Source organism: Mytilus galloprovincialis, chromosome 11, assembly GCF_965363235.1.
Source record: "Mytilus galloprovincialis chromosome 11, xbMytGall1.hap1.1, whole genome shotgun sequence".
NCBI lineage: Eukaryota > Metazoa > Mollusca > Bivalvia > Mytilida > Mytilidae > Mytilus > Mytilus galloprovincialis.
In genome coordinates this window covers 54,660,579-54,678,941 of record NC_134848.1, presented here as the reverse complement: position 1 = coordinate 54,678,941, position 18,363 = coordinate 54,660,579, and the positions used below count along the sequence as shown (strand labels likewise).

Below are 18,363 nucleotides of genomic sequence, written 5' to 3'. Positions count from 1 at the left end.
TGTTACATTCCATATTTCACTTAACATTCATCTGTTTAAAAGATTCACAGTATATTAAGCCAAGTTGGTTGTTATATAAAAGTGTGAGTAATAGGTGAACTTATTATTAAAATCAACAAACACGTAACGGATGTAATAAGAAACAAAGGAACGACAAAGGGAATATAGTGTAAGTAAATATTGAAGAGGATTTGATTTGGTGCAACTCCTATTTCAAAAGTAAAATTTCCAAAAGATAATATTTTTAGTATGTCATCTTCCTTGTTCAAAAGTATAAAATGCAGGATATTTTACGTTGAAGCATATACTTCGAAATATCATTAAAAACTGAAAGTGCAATTCAAATTTTCGACAAAAACATGAACTACGTATTCTATTTCATTTTGGCATGTATAAGTTGTCATTATGTTACAGGCCATGGATACATGATTGAACCTCCCAATAGATCATCATTGTGGCGTTTGGCTGAATTCAAATCGATAGTAGAACCAAATTATAATGATAATGGTCTGTTTTGTGGCGGAAGAGGGGTGAGTATTATCAACAAACAAATAATAGTTACATAAAGAAAGAAAAATTGAAATACGCGGATAAAGGTATTAAGACATCTGGTTCTGTGTAGATTAAGTATCCCGTTATTTTTCCAACTGTTATTTTCAAATTATTTTTCGCTTTTAAAATGCGCTAGACTATAAACAAACATCATTCAATCGATCAATCTTTTACTATTACAAATGAGGGTGGTAAAGGGTTATTTTCGTTCAACGTGTTTTGCCATTTTTATTTCACGTGCAGCCGTGAAACAGTTTCGTTATTCACCGTGTTTCGGGAAATCGGTAAAAGATTAACGTGCCAGAAATTTTTAATTGTTCGTTCATCGTTAAATGGCAATTTTATTACGCGTTCTTCCGTTCATATACCCCCCCCCCCCCCCTTTTACGCCCCTCATGAATGTATGATTTCAACTTTATTGTTAAGTAGAAATCAATCTACATTTTGTTTTAAATGCTAGCTACTTGATGATCGAACGTCAACCTTCTTAATTTCCTACAATGGAGGATTATTCCTTAAAACAACCTTCCACTGCCGGTGACTTTTTTTTTTCTCTGAGAGTATCACCGGTCAAGTAGTCCGCACTTCTGTGCTGACAGATATAATAGTTGTTAACTATAAGTTTAAAAAATCTTTCAATTTTTTGGATTTTCTACCCAAGAAATAGAAAACCCTAGCTGTATATGGACAAGCGTTTCGAAACTTGATTCTCAATGCTCTCCAATTTCGTACTCTATAAGGCCTTTTAACTATTTTCAAGTTGCACAATCGATGTTTAACACAACGATGGATCAATCAATTGTTAAGTGTCTGTCCATGTTATCCTGGTTGGACAGCTTCAATTTGTAGGTTATTCAAAATAAAGCAACTATATTATCAATTGAAAATATTTAACATTATATTAAAGTAATTCGGATTGCGCTGATGTCGCTTTATTTCTACCTACACAAATGCCGATAGACGTTTTTTTTAAAATTGGGAGTCAGGTTACCCGTTCACACACCCGTAAAATCTAGTAAAATGACTCATCCTGATTATTCTCAACCCTAATAGCTTAAACTAAATTTTGTCTGTTTTGAAATCCTAACATTGCATTTATATGTATAATAGTTTTAACATAAGTAACGAAAGTGGTTTCAATAATATATAGAGTATCGAAATGTGAGCCAAGGATCCCTGAACATCCAACAATAAATAACCCACAGAAAGAAAGAAAAAAACGATCAATAACATACAACAGTGTACAAGTAACTAGATATGTAAATCCGATTTAAATTATTCAGCAGTGATAGTATGTCTAAATGGTTACGTCCTTTGTTGTAACAAAGATTATAGTGTGTAAACTTTTTTTCAGAATCTTGCAGCGAATGGGGGTAAATGTGGTGTATGTGGAGACCCATACCAAGGCCCATACCCAAATGAGGCCGGCGGGATATATGCAAAGGGAATAATTGCAAGAACTTACAGATCTGGGCAAGATATACCCGTCAAAATACAAATAACAGCTAATCATCTAGGTTGGCACGAGTTCAGACTTTGTGTTAATAACAATATTTCAAAGAAGATAACACACGATTGTCTAGACAAACATCTTCTAATAACGAGTGATACCGGTCTTACTAGGTAAGAATAAAATAGTTGATTAAACTTTCAGAACTCAGTTATCCAACAACATATATTACATGCACGATGAAATATAATTAAAAAATGTCTAATACAAAACAACAATCATATTTAAAATTTAAATTAAAAAAAAAAACATTAGGAAGAAACTAGCTGTAGTCGCCGTCATATAAAATGGATAGCTGTTTCGGGTATTATCAATCATAATAATTTGAGATAAGGTTTTCCCTAAGCGGAAACAAATAGCATTTTTAAGATAAACACTACTGTCCTAAAATATACCTTGTAATGTGTTTGCACTGTAAACGTTTGACTCTTTAAAGGATCATAAGGGATCTGTATTTTACCCATTACAAGGTAAGCTTTTGATCCCTTTCACATTTGCCCTCATTTACAAGTGGCAGCCTAAATACTCCACCCTTTTCCCGTATCGATCATAACCTTGTAGAATCTATCTATTGAATTTACAATTTAGTACGTGGTCTTTCTAAATGTGTAATATTAAAGGATATTAAGCAAAGACCAATCATATATTTTTGTCGTTTTCACTGGTTCACATAGTGGGATTCTATACATTAACATAATATGCACTTTTTTTCTGTCACATAAAGGACAAAGTTTTCTGCAAATTCAGGGATAAAAGAGTTGACTTTGCAACTACCCAAGGACCTCGTCTGTAGTCAGTGTGTTCTTCAATGGAAATGGCGAACCGGTATGTATAATCAGTACGAAATAACGTTCAAAATCAGTTCACGTCTCTAAATTGAGTTTGACTTAACCAAATATTATGAAACGTATACCCTATACTTATTACTACAAAACACAGATCAATTTTAAAATGTTAGTGCTCAACTTTTGCCGTTATTAAGTTAAGCTCCTTTATTAATAAAAAATTGTTGAATTAATTGAATACTAGGTCGAAGTAGCATGTTAGATCTGCGAAGCTTAGACACATTATATAAGCTCTTTTGACATCAAATCTTGACTATATGTATTTAGATTTCATGACATAATGGGGTTCGTGTTGCTTATTCTTTAGTTTTCTATGTTGTGTCATGTGTTCTATTGTTTGTCTTTTTCTTTTTTTGGCCAGGCGTTGTCAGTTTGTTTTCGATTTGTGAGTTTGACTGTCCCTCTGGTATCTGTCGTCCCTCTTTTAATGACTTCGGGATTATCACAGCTGTTGAAAATAAACGAGTAATACATCGAAGTAGAGTGGAATTTAAAAATGTAGTGCAATGTTAAATTATTTTTTTTATTTCTGTAGCAAACAGTCCTGGAAGAAGTGAGGAGGAATATTATGGATGTTCCGACATAGCAATTGAAAAGTCAGTCTTACCAAATTACTCATCGTTGAGCACTTTATTAAAAACATCGAGTCGTCAACCAACAAGAACTCAACCAGTGGACAAAGTACAACATATAACAAGTACAGCAATCCCAAGTGGTAGAAAATGTAAAGCTATTTCACCGGGGTGGAGAGGAAATCCGTATTTCGATAACTGGTGTAATATTCAGTGTGGAAATACTGACTGCATAGATCACAGTACATATTGTGCTTGTGATCAACCAACAAGAACTCAACCAGTGGACATAGTACAACATATAACAAGTACAGCAATCCCAAGTGGTAGAAAATGTAAAGCTATTTCACCGGGGTGGAGAGGAAATCCGTATTTCGATAACTGGTGTAATACTCGGTGTGGAAATACTGACTGTATAGATCTCAGTACATTTTGTGCTTGTGATTGATGTATTACTTTTTTTTAAATATACCGTCCAAAATTTGCTATTATTTACATCGATTTATAAATAAATTATTGTTTAAACATTACTTATTTGTTATACAACCATCAGCACCTTTCTTAAAACGCTGCACCCAGAAGTTCTTTTATTTTCCATCGGCAGTCTAAATTTTCCCTACTTCATCCAAGCCATTTAATTTAAAAATCTAATTTAAAAATTACTTTAATTCAAGAACTACCTTTTGGAAGTTTGTGCCAACTTGAAAAAGTAAAATCACAAAAATACTGAATTCTGAGGAAAATTTTAAACGACAAGTCCCTGATCAATTGACCATATTAAAAGCTCAAACCCATTAAACGAAAATATATGAAAGAACATAACATAGGGACTGTTTTCCCACCTTCCAACAGACTTTTCTCGCGTCGTTGCATAGTTTATCGTAGGGAACGTGGAACTCTACATCAGCCATTTGGTAAACTATCCAAATTCTAAAGTGGCTACGTATTAAGACTTCTCACCAAGCCACAAGCCAAACCATCTCACCTATATATCAATTCCTATTTTAAATTGACGTGCTGACGTGGTTTCGTATTTATACATCCCAAACCATCATTTTTGAACGCCAAAACTCACAGTATACGAGGCTATGCATAGACGGGTTGCGCCATGACTTGCATCGTTTGCATGCTGAATGTAAAGGAATGCATCTTTGTAACTGGTTGTACCAATTTTCGCATAGGGGAAAATAAGAATATACGATAACTCGAAGGAGCATTAAATAAGGCAACAGTAGTATACCGCTGTTCGAAATTCATAGATCGATTGAGGAAAATACAACAATTATAAGAGAACAACGAAACAACAGAAACACACCACTTAAATGCAACACCTACAGAAACGAACAATATATAACAATGGCCATTTTCCTGACTTGGTACAAAACATTTTAAGAAAAAATGGTGGGTTGAACCTATTTTCTGGCTAGCCAAACCTCGTACAATCAAAGGCAACGACATTCAAGACAGAGCATGGCGCTAATACACAAAACAATATAGTACATTTCGACAGCGAAGCAACAGAAACACTGAAGTGTAAAAAAAACAAACGACAATACAACATACAGAGAAACAACCTTAGCGATAACAATTGCCATTTACCTGACTTGGTAGAGAACATTTTTTACAAAAACAAATAGTGGGTTGAACCTGGTTTTGTGGCTTTTATGGCAATGTAAACTGTAACATTCAAATGACATTACAGGACTACAATACAGATAATAGGGTGAGCATCCTGGACAGAAAAACACACAAATAGTAGCTATAAAAGAGTGCCAAGCTTATAATTCAGACGCACGTTTAATCTGCACAAGAATCATCAGTGACGCTCAGATAAAGAAGTTGAAAAGCCAAAAAAAGTACAAAGTTAAAGATCATTGGAGAATTCTAAATGTTATGCCAAGTACAGCTAAGATTATCAGCACATGAAAAGGCAGCCGAACAACGTATTATATGTAAGCCGAAGAGATCAGCGCACAAAAGTGAAATTACATTTAAATTTAAAAACTAGAGGCTCTAAAGAGCCTGTGTCGCTCACCTTGGTCTATGTGAATATTAAACAAAGGACGCAGATGGATTCATGACAAAATTGTGTTTTGGTGATATGTTTGTACATCTTACTTTACTGAACATTCATGCTGCTTACAATTATCTCTATCTATAATGCACTTGGCCTAGTAGTTTCAGTGGAAAATGTTAGTAAAAATTTACAAATTTTATGGAATTGTTAAAAATTTACTATAAAGGACAATAACTCCTTAGGGGGTCCACTGACTATTTTGGTCATGTTGACGTATTTTTAGGTCTTACTTAGCTGTACATTATTGCTGTTTACAGTTTATCTATATCTATAATAATATTAAAGATAATAACAAAAAACAACAAAATTTCCTTAAAATTACAAATTCAGGGACAACAACCTAACAACGGATTGTCCGATCCATCTGAAAATTTCAGGGCAGATAGATCTTGACCTGATAGACAATTAAACAACAGTCAGATTTGCTCTAAATGCTTTGGTTATCAGCCAAAAACTGCATTTTACCTCTGTGTTCTATTTTCACCTGTGGCAGCCATCCTAGTTGGATGGCCGGGTCACTGCACATTTTTTAAAATAGATACCCCAAAGACGATTGTGGCCAAGTTTGGATTCATTTGGCCCAGTAGTTTCAGAGAAGATTTTTGTAAAAGATTACTCAGATTTTCGAAAAATGGTTTAAAATTGACTATAAAGGGCAATAACTCCTAAAGGGGTCAACTGACCATTTCGGTCATGTAGACTTAATAAAATCAACGGTACCAATTGTGTTGCACCAGATGCGCATTTCGACAAAATATGTCTCTTCAGTGATGCTCGTGGCGAAAATATTTGAAATCCAAAGCTTATATAAAAGATGAAGAGCTATTATCCAAAAGGTCCAAAAAGTATAGTCAAATTCGTGAAAGGAATCAGAGCTTTGCATGAGGGAGATACATTCCTGAATTTATAATAATTTCTAATATTTTGTAACACCAAATTTAAATAACACAAAAAATCCGTATTTTCATGCCAGTACCGAAGTACTGGCTACTGGGCTGGTGATACCCTCGGGGACTAATAGTCCACCAGCAGAGGCATCGACCCAGTGGTAGTAATAAAATCAACGGTACCAATTTTGTTGCACCAGATGCGCATTTCGACAAAATATGTCTCTTCAGTGATGCTCGTGACGAAAATATTTGAAATCCAAAGCTTATATAAAAGATGAAGAGCTATAATCCAAAAGGTCCAAAAAGTATAGTCAAATTCGTGAAAGGAATCAGAGCTTTGCATGAGGGAGATACATAAATTTGTATTTGTAAATCTTACTTTGCTGAACATTATTGCTGTTTACAGTTTATCTCTACCTATAATAATATTCAAGATAATAACCAAAAACAGCAACCTTCGGGCCAGGTGAGCTAAAAGAGGATAGAGCTCAATATTAGGTTTGTATGTACGTGTCCCAAACACTGGCCGTATTGGTCAAATCCTTTTGGAACTTTTGGTCCTCAGTGATCTTCAACTTTGTTCTTGTTTTGTCTTTCAAATTTTTTTCATCTGAGCGTCGCTGGTTAGTCTTGTGCAGACATAACGCACGTCTGATGTATTAAATTTTTAACCTGGTGCCTTTTGTTGGCTATTATTCGTTTGTTTCTCTGTTCTATATGTTCTCCCATTTATTTATTGTAGTCCTGTCATGTAATGTTATCATTTTAATGTTATAATAAACATTGCCATTAAAGTGGGAGGTTTGGTATGGTTCAACCAACCATTTTTTTCTTAAAATGCCCTGTACCAAGTCAGGAAAATGAAAATAGCCATTGTTATATTATAGTTCGTTTCTGTGTGTGTTACATTTTAATGTTGTGTCGTAGTTCTCTTATATTTGATACGTTTCCCCAAGTTTTAGTTTGTAACCCGGATTTGTTTTTTCCTTATCGATTTATGAATTTCGAACAGCGGTATACTACTGTTGCCTTTATTTGTAATACTGATATAACTTGTATTTAAAACAATGAAAATTGGAAATAAAAAAAAAAAATGAAAATTAATACTTATAAAAACAAAATAGTGGTAGTAATTATATAAATTTTAACCAAAATACATGATTTTGGATAGAAATTCACACTTAGCAAAACAGTCACGTATATTGTGCACAAACATATTTATATGATGTGATCTTATAGTTAAAATTATGTGGTTCGACTTACTACATTATATGGTGTCAAAACGTCATTATATGATGTGTTTTCATCGTTGTACAGTTTTATATGCCATTTATTTTAAATATGTTTGTTTTATTGTTAATACTTAAATCACCCCGTATAACCCCGATACAAACGAATCCGGACGTTGACACGTTCGAAGCGATAATCAGGACAACATTTGGGATGACAACAATTTCGAATGCCTCTCTAGAAATTATTTGAGTATATATAAATATAGTAATGTGCATAATAGTGTATTTATTCAATTATACAGTTGATGTAAGTTTTAGATATTGCATAGAACGTTTGATAAAATTTCTAGATGCATAACGCACAGACATGGTGCAATGTCATACGTTTTATGAGATAAACAATGCTGAATATCTTTTCGTGAATACACCTTTGCGTATTAATACCTTAAGCAATAATAAATAACTATACGTTGAATTACTACATGCCTTCGAATGATCCCTAGAACTTACAATAAACAAAATATCAAACTAAATAAGTTTTCTCTTACTGTATTGTTCGTTCCACCAAATGTGTCGAGTTCGTTGTGCGTTTTTAAATAATCACTGTACAGTTCGTTGACAAAAACCGTCACAAATCACTTTCTTATTAAGGTATTCGATGTGGCATCGGCGACCCTTTTTCTGTATTTTGTTGTAAATATTTAACTTAGTTAAAGTAGTTGAACATAAAATAACAGTCATCCAAAGCCGAAATTGCAATGTTTAACCAGCGCACATCTGATATGAATTTTTTTATTGAAAATTGGGACTTTCAACGTTATTCCAGATGAAATAAACTGTTAATAAATATATTCTAGAAGAAATAAAATTTCAAAAAGTATAGTACAGCCAATAAAACTTGAATGACTCTTACTTTTCATAATTTGAGGCACTTCCAAATGGCGATGATGGTTCAAATTCGCCTAGAGGAAAGCAGCCTTAGGAGCTCGTTGAACTTAGTTTGCTGAATGCCTTAGATTGCATTCCAACTGTTGTTGTTTTGGGTTTGTTTTTTGTTGTTTTTTTGGGGGGGTGGGGTGGGGGGGAGGGGGGGGTACATATAAAACTTTGTAGATGTGCTGTGATGGCCAGTGAGACAACTTTCCACTGAAGTTTAAATAAGTGGGTGTATAAAACAATTATTATAATCCAATGTACAACTTTCAACAATGAGGAAAACCTATACCGTATAGTCGGCTATAAAAGGCCCCGACATAAAAAAAAAATGTGAAAAATTTAAAACGAGAAAACTAAAGGTTATATATTTATAACTTATGAATTATTTATTAACGAATAAAAATATGACAGATCTATATAACCAATGTGCTACAGGCTCCTGACGTTGGACCGACAAAAACAAAAATGCGGTGGGATTAAACATGTGAGCCCCAAACCCTCTCCTTAACCTGGGACACTAGTGTAACAGCACAACATGATAAAAAAAAAGCTGTACAGTTGCAATGGGCTCAACTCAAAATGTCGGTACAAGGCACAAAAACAGTTTACATAAAATATCGACAAAGGAGTAATTGTAGTAACTGATAGTTATTTCGTAGCGAATTACAACTAAGAGGTAAATCATGTTACTAACGTATCAGTCAGTATATATCAAACAGATTTAGATAAAAACGTAATAAAACGCATGGGCTTGTGCAATGCAAAATATAAGTAAACAGTATGTAAGGGATGTACGATCTTATTAGTGCTCATAAATGTGCATATATTGTAAAGTGATGTTTTGATTAAACAGGTACAGCAAAATTTCTACATTGAAGCAAGATTTGTATAGTTTACAAATCCTTGATTGAAGCCATTTTTTTTTCTCTATGAAAGAATTTGGTAAAGGGTGACTGGGAAATATATTAGTAGATATGGTCACTTTGGTATTTTTCCGACCGGCAGCAAAACCTGGCCAAAGTTTGTCACCCGTTAAGCTGTGTGGGATGTAAAAGTACGCAGTCACATCTAGTCCGAATGGAAATATAAGATCCAATGGCTCGTGTAGAGAGAGCAACGCACTTACTACACTTTACGAACCGCTGCAAAAACTTTATGAGGGGTCCATAAATGACCATTTGCAAGGCAACATTTGTGTCCTTATTCAATATACTTCGTTTTATCTAGTGGCAGTCCAAACTTTCCTGACGTAATTCCGGAGGGCCTCCTTCCAGGACCTACACATAGTATGTGTTTATACTGAACATGTATGAAATATTTGCAAGTGAACGTTAAGCAAACAACAACCAGCCATTATGTAGGCGTGTCATTAACAAATAATAAGTCCAGAAATTGATTAATATCAACTTTTAAATCGTTTCATTTTTTTATTGATAACTATTAAGACATGAAAGAAGAAACAAAGCAAATGTCTAAGGTAAGTTAGATGATTGATGCTTTGCTCAACTGCATAATTTACCGATGACGCCAAGGGTAACTGGGGTATATAAATATAGTCCCTTTGGTCTTCTCCAAAATAAGCCACAATTTGGATGAAATGCATATGGGTGGGTATAAACTTTAAGGTGCTTATGATAACAAAAATGACCAATCAGTTAGATTTTGCCACCACAGTAGAAAGACTGTAATATTCCAGGAAATTAAGCATAATCTTTATACCTTAAAAATAAAAATAAAACATAATCGAAGAAATCAAACTAGTTAATATTCAGAGTTATCTCTTCATCTTTATATCTCCACATAAAAAAAACTGTAGTACTTATCACATGTTCATTGTATATACATATTCTTTAGCCTTAATGTAACTCTATTGTAATCCAAGACACTCCCCCCCCCCCCTCCTTTTGGACCCACCTCTGGTATTGAGATACTTCTTTACAAGATACCAAACGACACAAATATCAACAACTACAGGTCACCGTACGGCCTTCAACAATGAGCAAAGCCCATACCGCATAATCAGCTTTTAAACACATCGAAGTGACAAATGTAAAACAATTCACACGAGAAAACTAACGGCCTAATTTATGCACAAAATAGTGAACCACTGAATTACAAGCTCCTAGCTTCGGACAGGCACATACAGAATATGGCGCGAGATTAAACCCAACCCGCCCCCTAACCGTACATTGAATGTCGTATGGTAAACACTTTCAAAAATGCTATCATTAGAAATCGTACGTGTGTATAGTCAGCCATATTTGCATCCGTCGAGTTATTGTATTTTTCTACCAATTTAAACTCGTATACATAAGGATTTTTTTGCTTGTACAAAATACCTCCAAGAGTATTTCGACAATACAACGGATATTATGGGTTGCTGTCAGCATGTTATGGTGGTAAATTAATTTTTTTAACGTGTATATTGGTTAAAATCATATCAAAGCATAAGGCACACCAATTTGATTCCTTGTTCGACGGACCCGCCCGCACCTATTTTTTTCAAAACAGATTTTTTTTTTTATACTCCCGCTTCCCGCATCCGGAAATGTAATCATGTCCATTTCCCGCACCGTTTTTTTGTACATATTATAAAAAGATATCAACATTTGTTTTTAAAATCAGTCTAACCTGTATATAACGATTTTAAACATAAAAGCACCCCACCACACTTTGTAAATATCTGTGAGAATATTTGTTTCAGCATGAAACCTATTTATCAAAAGCGGGAGTGCTCCGATATAAATTTATAACAGCGGAAATACCTGTAAAGAACAAAAAAATTGGTTACTTTCCCCCTTACTTATATTCCCTATCAGAAAATGTTCGTTGTTAGAATAAAGTACAAAGAACTTCTGGAGGATTTGCCTTCAACTGCAATTATATTGTATGCTGGCGAAACAAACCTATCCATAGCCGCTGCATGTTTATGTACCTGTCCTGATTGATTGATGGGCAGTTATCGTTTGTTGATGTTGTTCATTGGTATTTTCCGTTTGGATATACATGATATATAAATTAGATCGTTGGTTTTCCTGTTCGAATTGTGTACGCTAATAATTTTGGGGTCCTTTATAGCCTGCTGTTTGGTCTGTATCAAAGCCCTGTGTAAAAGGCCGTACTTTGACCTGTGTTTGTTATTAACAGGTTGAGAACAACCCTCCCTCAGACAAGGGGTCATTTTACTGATGTAGAAAAGAAAATAGAAATACCAAGGATTTGTATAGTTCTTCTATACGAAACCTTTGAAAACTTAGAATGTTGTACTCAAAAAGAGGAGAGTTGCATCATATTTTAAACAACTTTTTCCTAAAAGAGGGGTCCACTTATTTTGAATAATATTAACCTGTTAAAGTAAATGTATTAACATGGTTAAAGTCCAGGAATATTACAAAATTTTTGGACATGTTTTGACCATTTAATACCAGATAGATATATAGTTCTTTGAGAAAATATGAGCCCTTTTCTACAAACAAATATATTATAACTTATATTGATCCCTCATAAAACATGTAAAAGGGATATTTATAACATTAAGGGGTTGTCCCCAAACGGATTATGACTTGGATGGAGAATTGTCTCATTGTCAGTCACACATACATAGACCAGATTTAATTATTTCTTGGTGAACAGGGAAAAAATACTTCAGAAATTAAAGAAATGTCAAAGCACAAGTGATAAATCAAGCTTTAATATTGTCAAAACCTATTTTATGTTTACAAAAAAAAATTATAATCGCTCGCCTTTACTTTTCAAGCTTCGCCTCAAAATTTTGCAAATTAAATATTTTTTTATTAAAATTTTCAAATCGCTCACTCGCCCCAAATTTTGGAGTCCAAAAATCCGTAGAACAAGAAATTAAATTGGTGTTGCCTCACAAAATCTTTTACAAAATTCGTCCTACAACAGTTTACATACTTTCAACCACGCTCTGAATGCCCGCGATTTCGCGAGTGTGTTCTAGTAATAATAATATTATTATATTATTATTATGGTCAATGAACATGATTACTAATATGATTACAATGATTATATAACGTTGATATTACGGTCTATATCAAAACTGATTGCGATCCTTTGTTTAAATAATTAGAACTTAAGATGGCGTCGACGCTGACTAAAGTAGATGCAATCGAAGCAGTCCTCACAAAATTTATTTCGTGTGCTAGTACTAGTCTAAGAATTTTGTTGAAAGTAAATTTGACAATTAAGCAAATAAACTCATCATATATACCAGGACTAAATTTTGTATATACGCCAGACGCGTCGCACTTAATGCCCGCATCACACTGTCCCGATTTTTACGCCGATGGCAACACGATTATGGAAATTTTCAAAATCGGGACTGATCGTATCCAGATCGGGCTATTCGTAGTGCCATCTTTAACCAACGTAGAACCATCGGCCACTTCTAGCCTTCTTGGACAACTTCAGGAAGGGTTCTAAAATTTTAAACATGTTAAAAAATCCCCGAAGGTGCGTCTGATATTGAGGGTTCGTATTGAGTTCGTATCACCATCCTCACCATCGTAATGTCACCGGGAATGCATCTTTGAACATCGTATTACATTCGTGTTTCCATCGTTTCCATCGGGCAGCTTTGACATTACGATGTCTACACGAATGAATCACGAAGCTACCCGAAGGTCTTACGATGGCAACACGACTTCGAGTGAAGACCTCGTAATTCCGTCGTGTTGCCATCGAATAAAAGTACGAAGGCGACAAGATGGAACTACGACGGCAATACATCCAGCTAAATGTAAGTTTATTTTCGCGCTAAAATACATTTAAAGTGCCATGCGCGATATGCACTGGTCAGTCTAATACGACAGTTAAGAAAGACGTTCACAAAACATGGAGCTCATGAGAACAAGAAAGGCGACAGCGTTATTTCTATTAATTCAAATGGAACAAGAAGAGCAGCTATTACAGGCTCAGGATGTACTTTTACAAGTAAAATATTATTTTTTGTTAATTTTTCATATCAAGTAACATAATGAAATCATAAACGCGCCTCGTACAGCAACACTGCAGGTACACGTATATAGGGAAACCAACTTTTTCTTCATTATTCTGATTTTTTATGTATTGTCTGAGTTGTTGTGACACGAATGTTTACTCCATAACCATTTTGTTTTCTATATGTCATAATTTGCCGCATTTGTTGCTTTCCCCACATCCTTCCTTTTGTCTATATTATTATGATTCTCCTGGAAAGAGCTCTTTAAACGCGTGATGCCTTCGGCATATAATTTAAATGCATCGTAAGCTGTACACGACGTCTTTTAGACATCGTATGGCCATCGCGCCATTGTCGTAATCCATCGTGTAGCCTTCGTGATCCATCGTGTAGGCTTCGGCTGAGATATGAAGCATTAATACCCGTCTGCGGTTAACCTTCGTATGTCCATCTTTTGCTATCGTATATAATTTCGGCACCATCGTATAGACTTCGTAATTCATCGTACTTGCGCTTCGGTCACTTTTTGGTATTTTAACTAGATCGGGACCAACTTCGTACGAACTTACAATTTTCGCATTTGGGTGTCCATCGTATATAAAAATTGGGACAGTGTGACGCGGGCATTAACAGATCACGACTGGGATTCACAACAATTGAAAACCAAACATGTTTCAGATCAGAAGTAAATAAAGGTAATAAGGCCTGCATATTATTACATATTTATTTATAAACATCGACGGATACAGAACTTTTTGTGCTCCAGACTTCAATTAAACTGACTGAAAGATTATGATTTCATCATATGAACATCAGGCACAATCCTTCCCGTTAGGGGTTTAGTATCATACCATCATAACATATATGGGAAGAACATAACCCGTGTCATGCAAACAACTGGTTTTTGAATAAATGTGTTTAGTTCTGATGCAAAGACCCTATAAGTGAATCAATATTAACGCCAAAATATGCAATCTTTAATGACCTGACAACAGTATCGTGACTATATCCCTTCTTAATAAGTTTATTCAAAGGTTTGATTAGTTTTTGAGGTGAATACTGACACCGTTGTGCTTTATAAAGAATATTTCTATAAAAAAAATTGGATGTGAAATACCTGAACGTATAAGAAGTCTGCATGTTGAGCTATATTTACGAATGATGTCCTTGTACCGATGATAAAATTGAGTAAATGTTTTCACTAGTTTGTGATATCGAAAACCCTGGTGTAATAATGTTTCAGTAATACATAAATTTCTCTCGTTAAAATCTAAAACATTGACATCACCCCACACACATACAGGGCCGTAACTACCTATGAGGCAGGAGAGGCAACTGCCTCCCCTGAAATTTCTACACCATTTTTTTTTGTAAGTAATAAAATGAAATATGTACAAGAATAACTTGAATTTATATTATAAACAACACAAGTTTAGTTTTAACAGTGTTATCATGATACGTGATATATCTGTCTGAATCATCTTCCGGATTTTTGATCGAAAGTTAACCGTGTCAGCAAGGATTTGTATAATACCAAGGATACAAATCCTTGGTTTCAGTATAGTTTTATTTATTTTTTCGTGTGGCCGTCTGTCTGTTATTCAGTATATATTCGTACGAGAACACATATATATGAAACTTTGCTTTCGACAATTTTGCATAAATTTTTTAACTATTCACATTCATTTAGGGGTTCAATTAAGCAGAGGAAGTTCCCTTCGTATTGTGAATCTTTTATGATATCGGAAATTCGTTATCGGCTGAATCAGCTGTTGGATCGTTTTTTTTAACGTCACCCGATCGTACGAGAACATTATGGTCAATGCCTTAGTAGTTAAACACTCCCATTCTTTGTAGCAGGGACTTTCTATACTAAGTATATACTTAGAATAGAAAGTCCCTGGTTGTAGTTATATACATGTCTGTTCAGCTTACAACGATATTGAAATTCAAGGTCCTCGATAAAAAAAAAATCTTGCGTTCTATATGATCTTGATTTATATGTTTTTTTAAAACTTACCAGTTTGATTTCTAACAAAATTATCTTTAAATACAGATAATAATTGTTTTCATAAAAATTGCTTCCAGGATCCAGCAAAACTGATGTGTTTCTTAAAGTAAGGAAATCGAAGTCATTTCATTGAGAGAGAAAAATCGGCGGTCACAATGTATTTAATGTTAATAATTATAGGTCATCAAGACGAGGCCTTGGTTTACCCCGAACAGCAATCTCAGGCTCAGACAGCTTGTTTTTGCATAAAAATTGCTTTCAGGTTCAAGCAATACTGATGTTACTAAAAGTAAGGAAATCGAAGGAATACGGGTTATTTTTAGCCATTTTACCGAGAAGAAATAATCGGCCGGGAGGGGGGGGGGGGCTGTGCCCCAAACCCCCTTCCTCAATCGGCGGCCCCCAAACCCCTGCCTCCCCTGAATTCGAACCGTAGTTACGGCCCTGACATAGAGACAAACTTCTTTTCTTTTTACATTACAGACCATATTTTTTCAATATTTGCCGACAAAATGTATTTTTTCATGCATTTTATCTGAGTAAAAGAAGACCATACAGTTCTTTCCACCTTTGGGGATGATAATATTGTAACAACTGGACAAATATAACATTGAATAATTTTTACAACCTGGAATTTACTATGCCAACAGAAGAAATAAGTCAACTACAGATGGATGAAAACTTTATTGGATGATGGCCTGTAACAGAAATGTTATTGACTTTGTTAACATTTATTTGAATTGGACATACTGTTATATTTGCAACTTTTTAACTTTATGCATTTTGTTTGGCGGGTGCCCCTTCCACTTGTTTACCAAACTCGTTTTCCTGTATAACATATTTTTCATAGATTGTAAGGTGTCTGGCACGAATAAGCATATACCTGAGATTATATTTCAACCCATTATAAGTCCTGAAAGTGTCTCAGTAAGGGAATATTTAAGTTTTACTATCGGTCCAAAGCATTTTTGGTTGTTTCTCCGTGAAGAGCCATTTTACAGGTCATGTGACCGCAGTAGGAAATATTTTTGTCGTTGTTATTATATATTGTAACGAAAAAGTAGTTTAAGTATGGGGACTTAAACTACAGTGTGTATTCTTGTGTTTGTGCTTTGTTGTTTGGTGTCTACGTTTCACACGTCCACGGACGACAAATGCCAAGTATACTCTTTTAACAGGGTAACCCTAAAAATCTCTGGTAGCGTGATTAAGGGAATCCTGGTCACATAAATAAATAAATGGATCCTGGTGTAGTCTGAACGAAGTCTTGCAAGTTAACATAAACACAAAGTCGATTAAAAGTTCAATACTGTATTAAAAACACATGTAAAGTATATACAACAACATAGTAGATATAACGAACAACCACTCATCGGACTCTCTATTTCTCTCCTCCTCGCACTAACTCTCTCTTTCCTTTTATACCATACTCTGCCCAGTTACATAACTAACATAAAGATATGCCCTACTAGGGCATATTATTGCTGAGTAATCATTTAAGTAGGGCTCTAGGGCACCATTATATAAACTTTACTAGGGCAAATAATTGCTGACTAAGCAGTTACAGGGCAACCGGGCACCATAATAAGGGCTCAGTTGCACCAGCAATTTAGGTTAATAGGTCAACATGTGGTTGAACTTATCATGTTTCCTTGAGAACAAAGAGATCAATCTAAATATAGCAATTACTACTAAATATATCAAACCTAGAATAATTCTGATGAAATCTCACTAGCACTGAATGAGCTTAACACAATTACTATCAAACTATATAAAAATGAGTATTTCAAATCTATGATAGGGCAAAAACATTACACAGCCCCCCTCTTAACACTGAACCTCCACTGTTCAGTACTTAACACCAAAAATATCATATAAAGCACCTTATAAATCTCATAAAAAAAAACAATATAAAACTTGGTTCACATGCATGTAAATAAAATAAACAACATTTTAATAAATCCTAACTCATGTAGGTAATATTATGCATAGATATACGTAACAAAAAAAACAAACAAACAACCTCCATACAGTCATACTTTTAAATGCACATTTAAGATAAATGACCAAAAAGGGCTTTAGTTTTTTAGACACCAATAATATTAAGGGTCTTAAGCACCAACATTATTAAATTATCAATTAAAATAATACATATAACAATAAGAAAACTGATTGTCCCCAAGGTCAATACAAAATCAATAAAGATAAAACAAAATATAATACTGACTTGTGTATTTTATGACTAGAATCCCATTTAAAAAAACCTACATATAACATAATACTACTATTCATTAACAAGGTACCAAAATGGCACATTTGGGACTCTGAACAAAACTATGGTCCAGGACGGAGCAATATAATATATACATCTGTACAAAAATAAAAGGGCTTGAGATCTCCAACATTATCAGGGATCAAAGCGTTAAATACCTCCATATTTACCGTTACTAAACAAACTATAAAATAAGAGAAGGGTCTAGCAACACCAAAAATGAAAGGGTTACAGGACACCAAATTTAATAAAAATACATGCCCGAACATATCAAACACTTCTTATAAAATAGAGTATGGAAACAAAAAGAATAATAAAAAATAAATTACAAACAAACAAACAAAAATTGTCTACATAAAAGTACATTGCAATTCGAAAAGTGTCTTTCTCCTCCCTTGGTAATCCTGTTCTGTGTTACTCGGCCTCAGCATTGTCATCTGATAGTTCCTCCACCTCTGCTTCTCTACGATGATCCTCTTGAGCGTGCTTAATTATTTCCTCTT

General features: G+C 34.4%; 1 protein-coding gene across 1 annotated transcript; it reads left to right on the top strand.

The window, feature by feature from the left end:
• The first annotated feature begins 304 nt into the window (after positions 1–304).
• Positions 305–4,009, top strand: LOC143052390 (uncharacterized). The gene is made up of 4 exons (XM_076225417.1): positions 305–530; positions 1,907–2,175; positions 2,787–2,887; positions 3,443–4,009. Exons 1-4 carry the CDS (start codon positions 360–362, stop codon positions 3,925–3,927), a joined length of 1,026 nt encoding a protein of 341 aa, XP_076081532.1. The 5' UTR covers positions 305–359; the 3' UTR covers positions 3,928–4,009.
• The last annotated feature ends 14,354 nt before the right edge of the window (positions 4,010–18,363 follow it).

Excerpts from the sequence above, each read along its gene's own strand:
- LOC143052390 (XM_076225417.1), top strand. The coding sequence starts at position 360 with ATGAACTACGTATTCTATTTCATTTTGGCATGTATAAGTTGTCATTAT. Across the intron at positions 531-1,906 it reads TGTTTTGTGGCGGAAGAGGG|AATCTTGCAGCGAATGGGGG; the intron begins GTGAGTATTATC and ends ACTTTTTTTCAG. Across the intron at positions 2,176-2,786 it reads AGTGATACCGGTCTTACTAG|GACAAAGTTTTCTGCAAATT; the intron begins GTAAGAATAAAA and ends TGTCACATAAAG.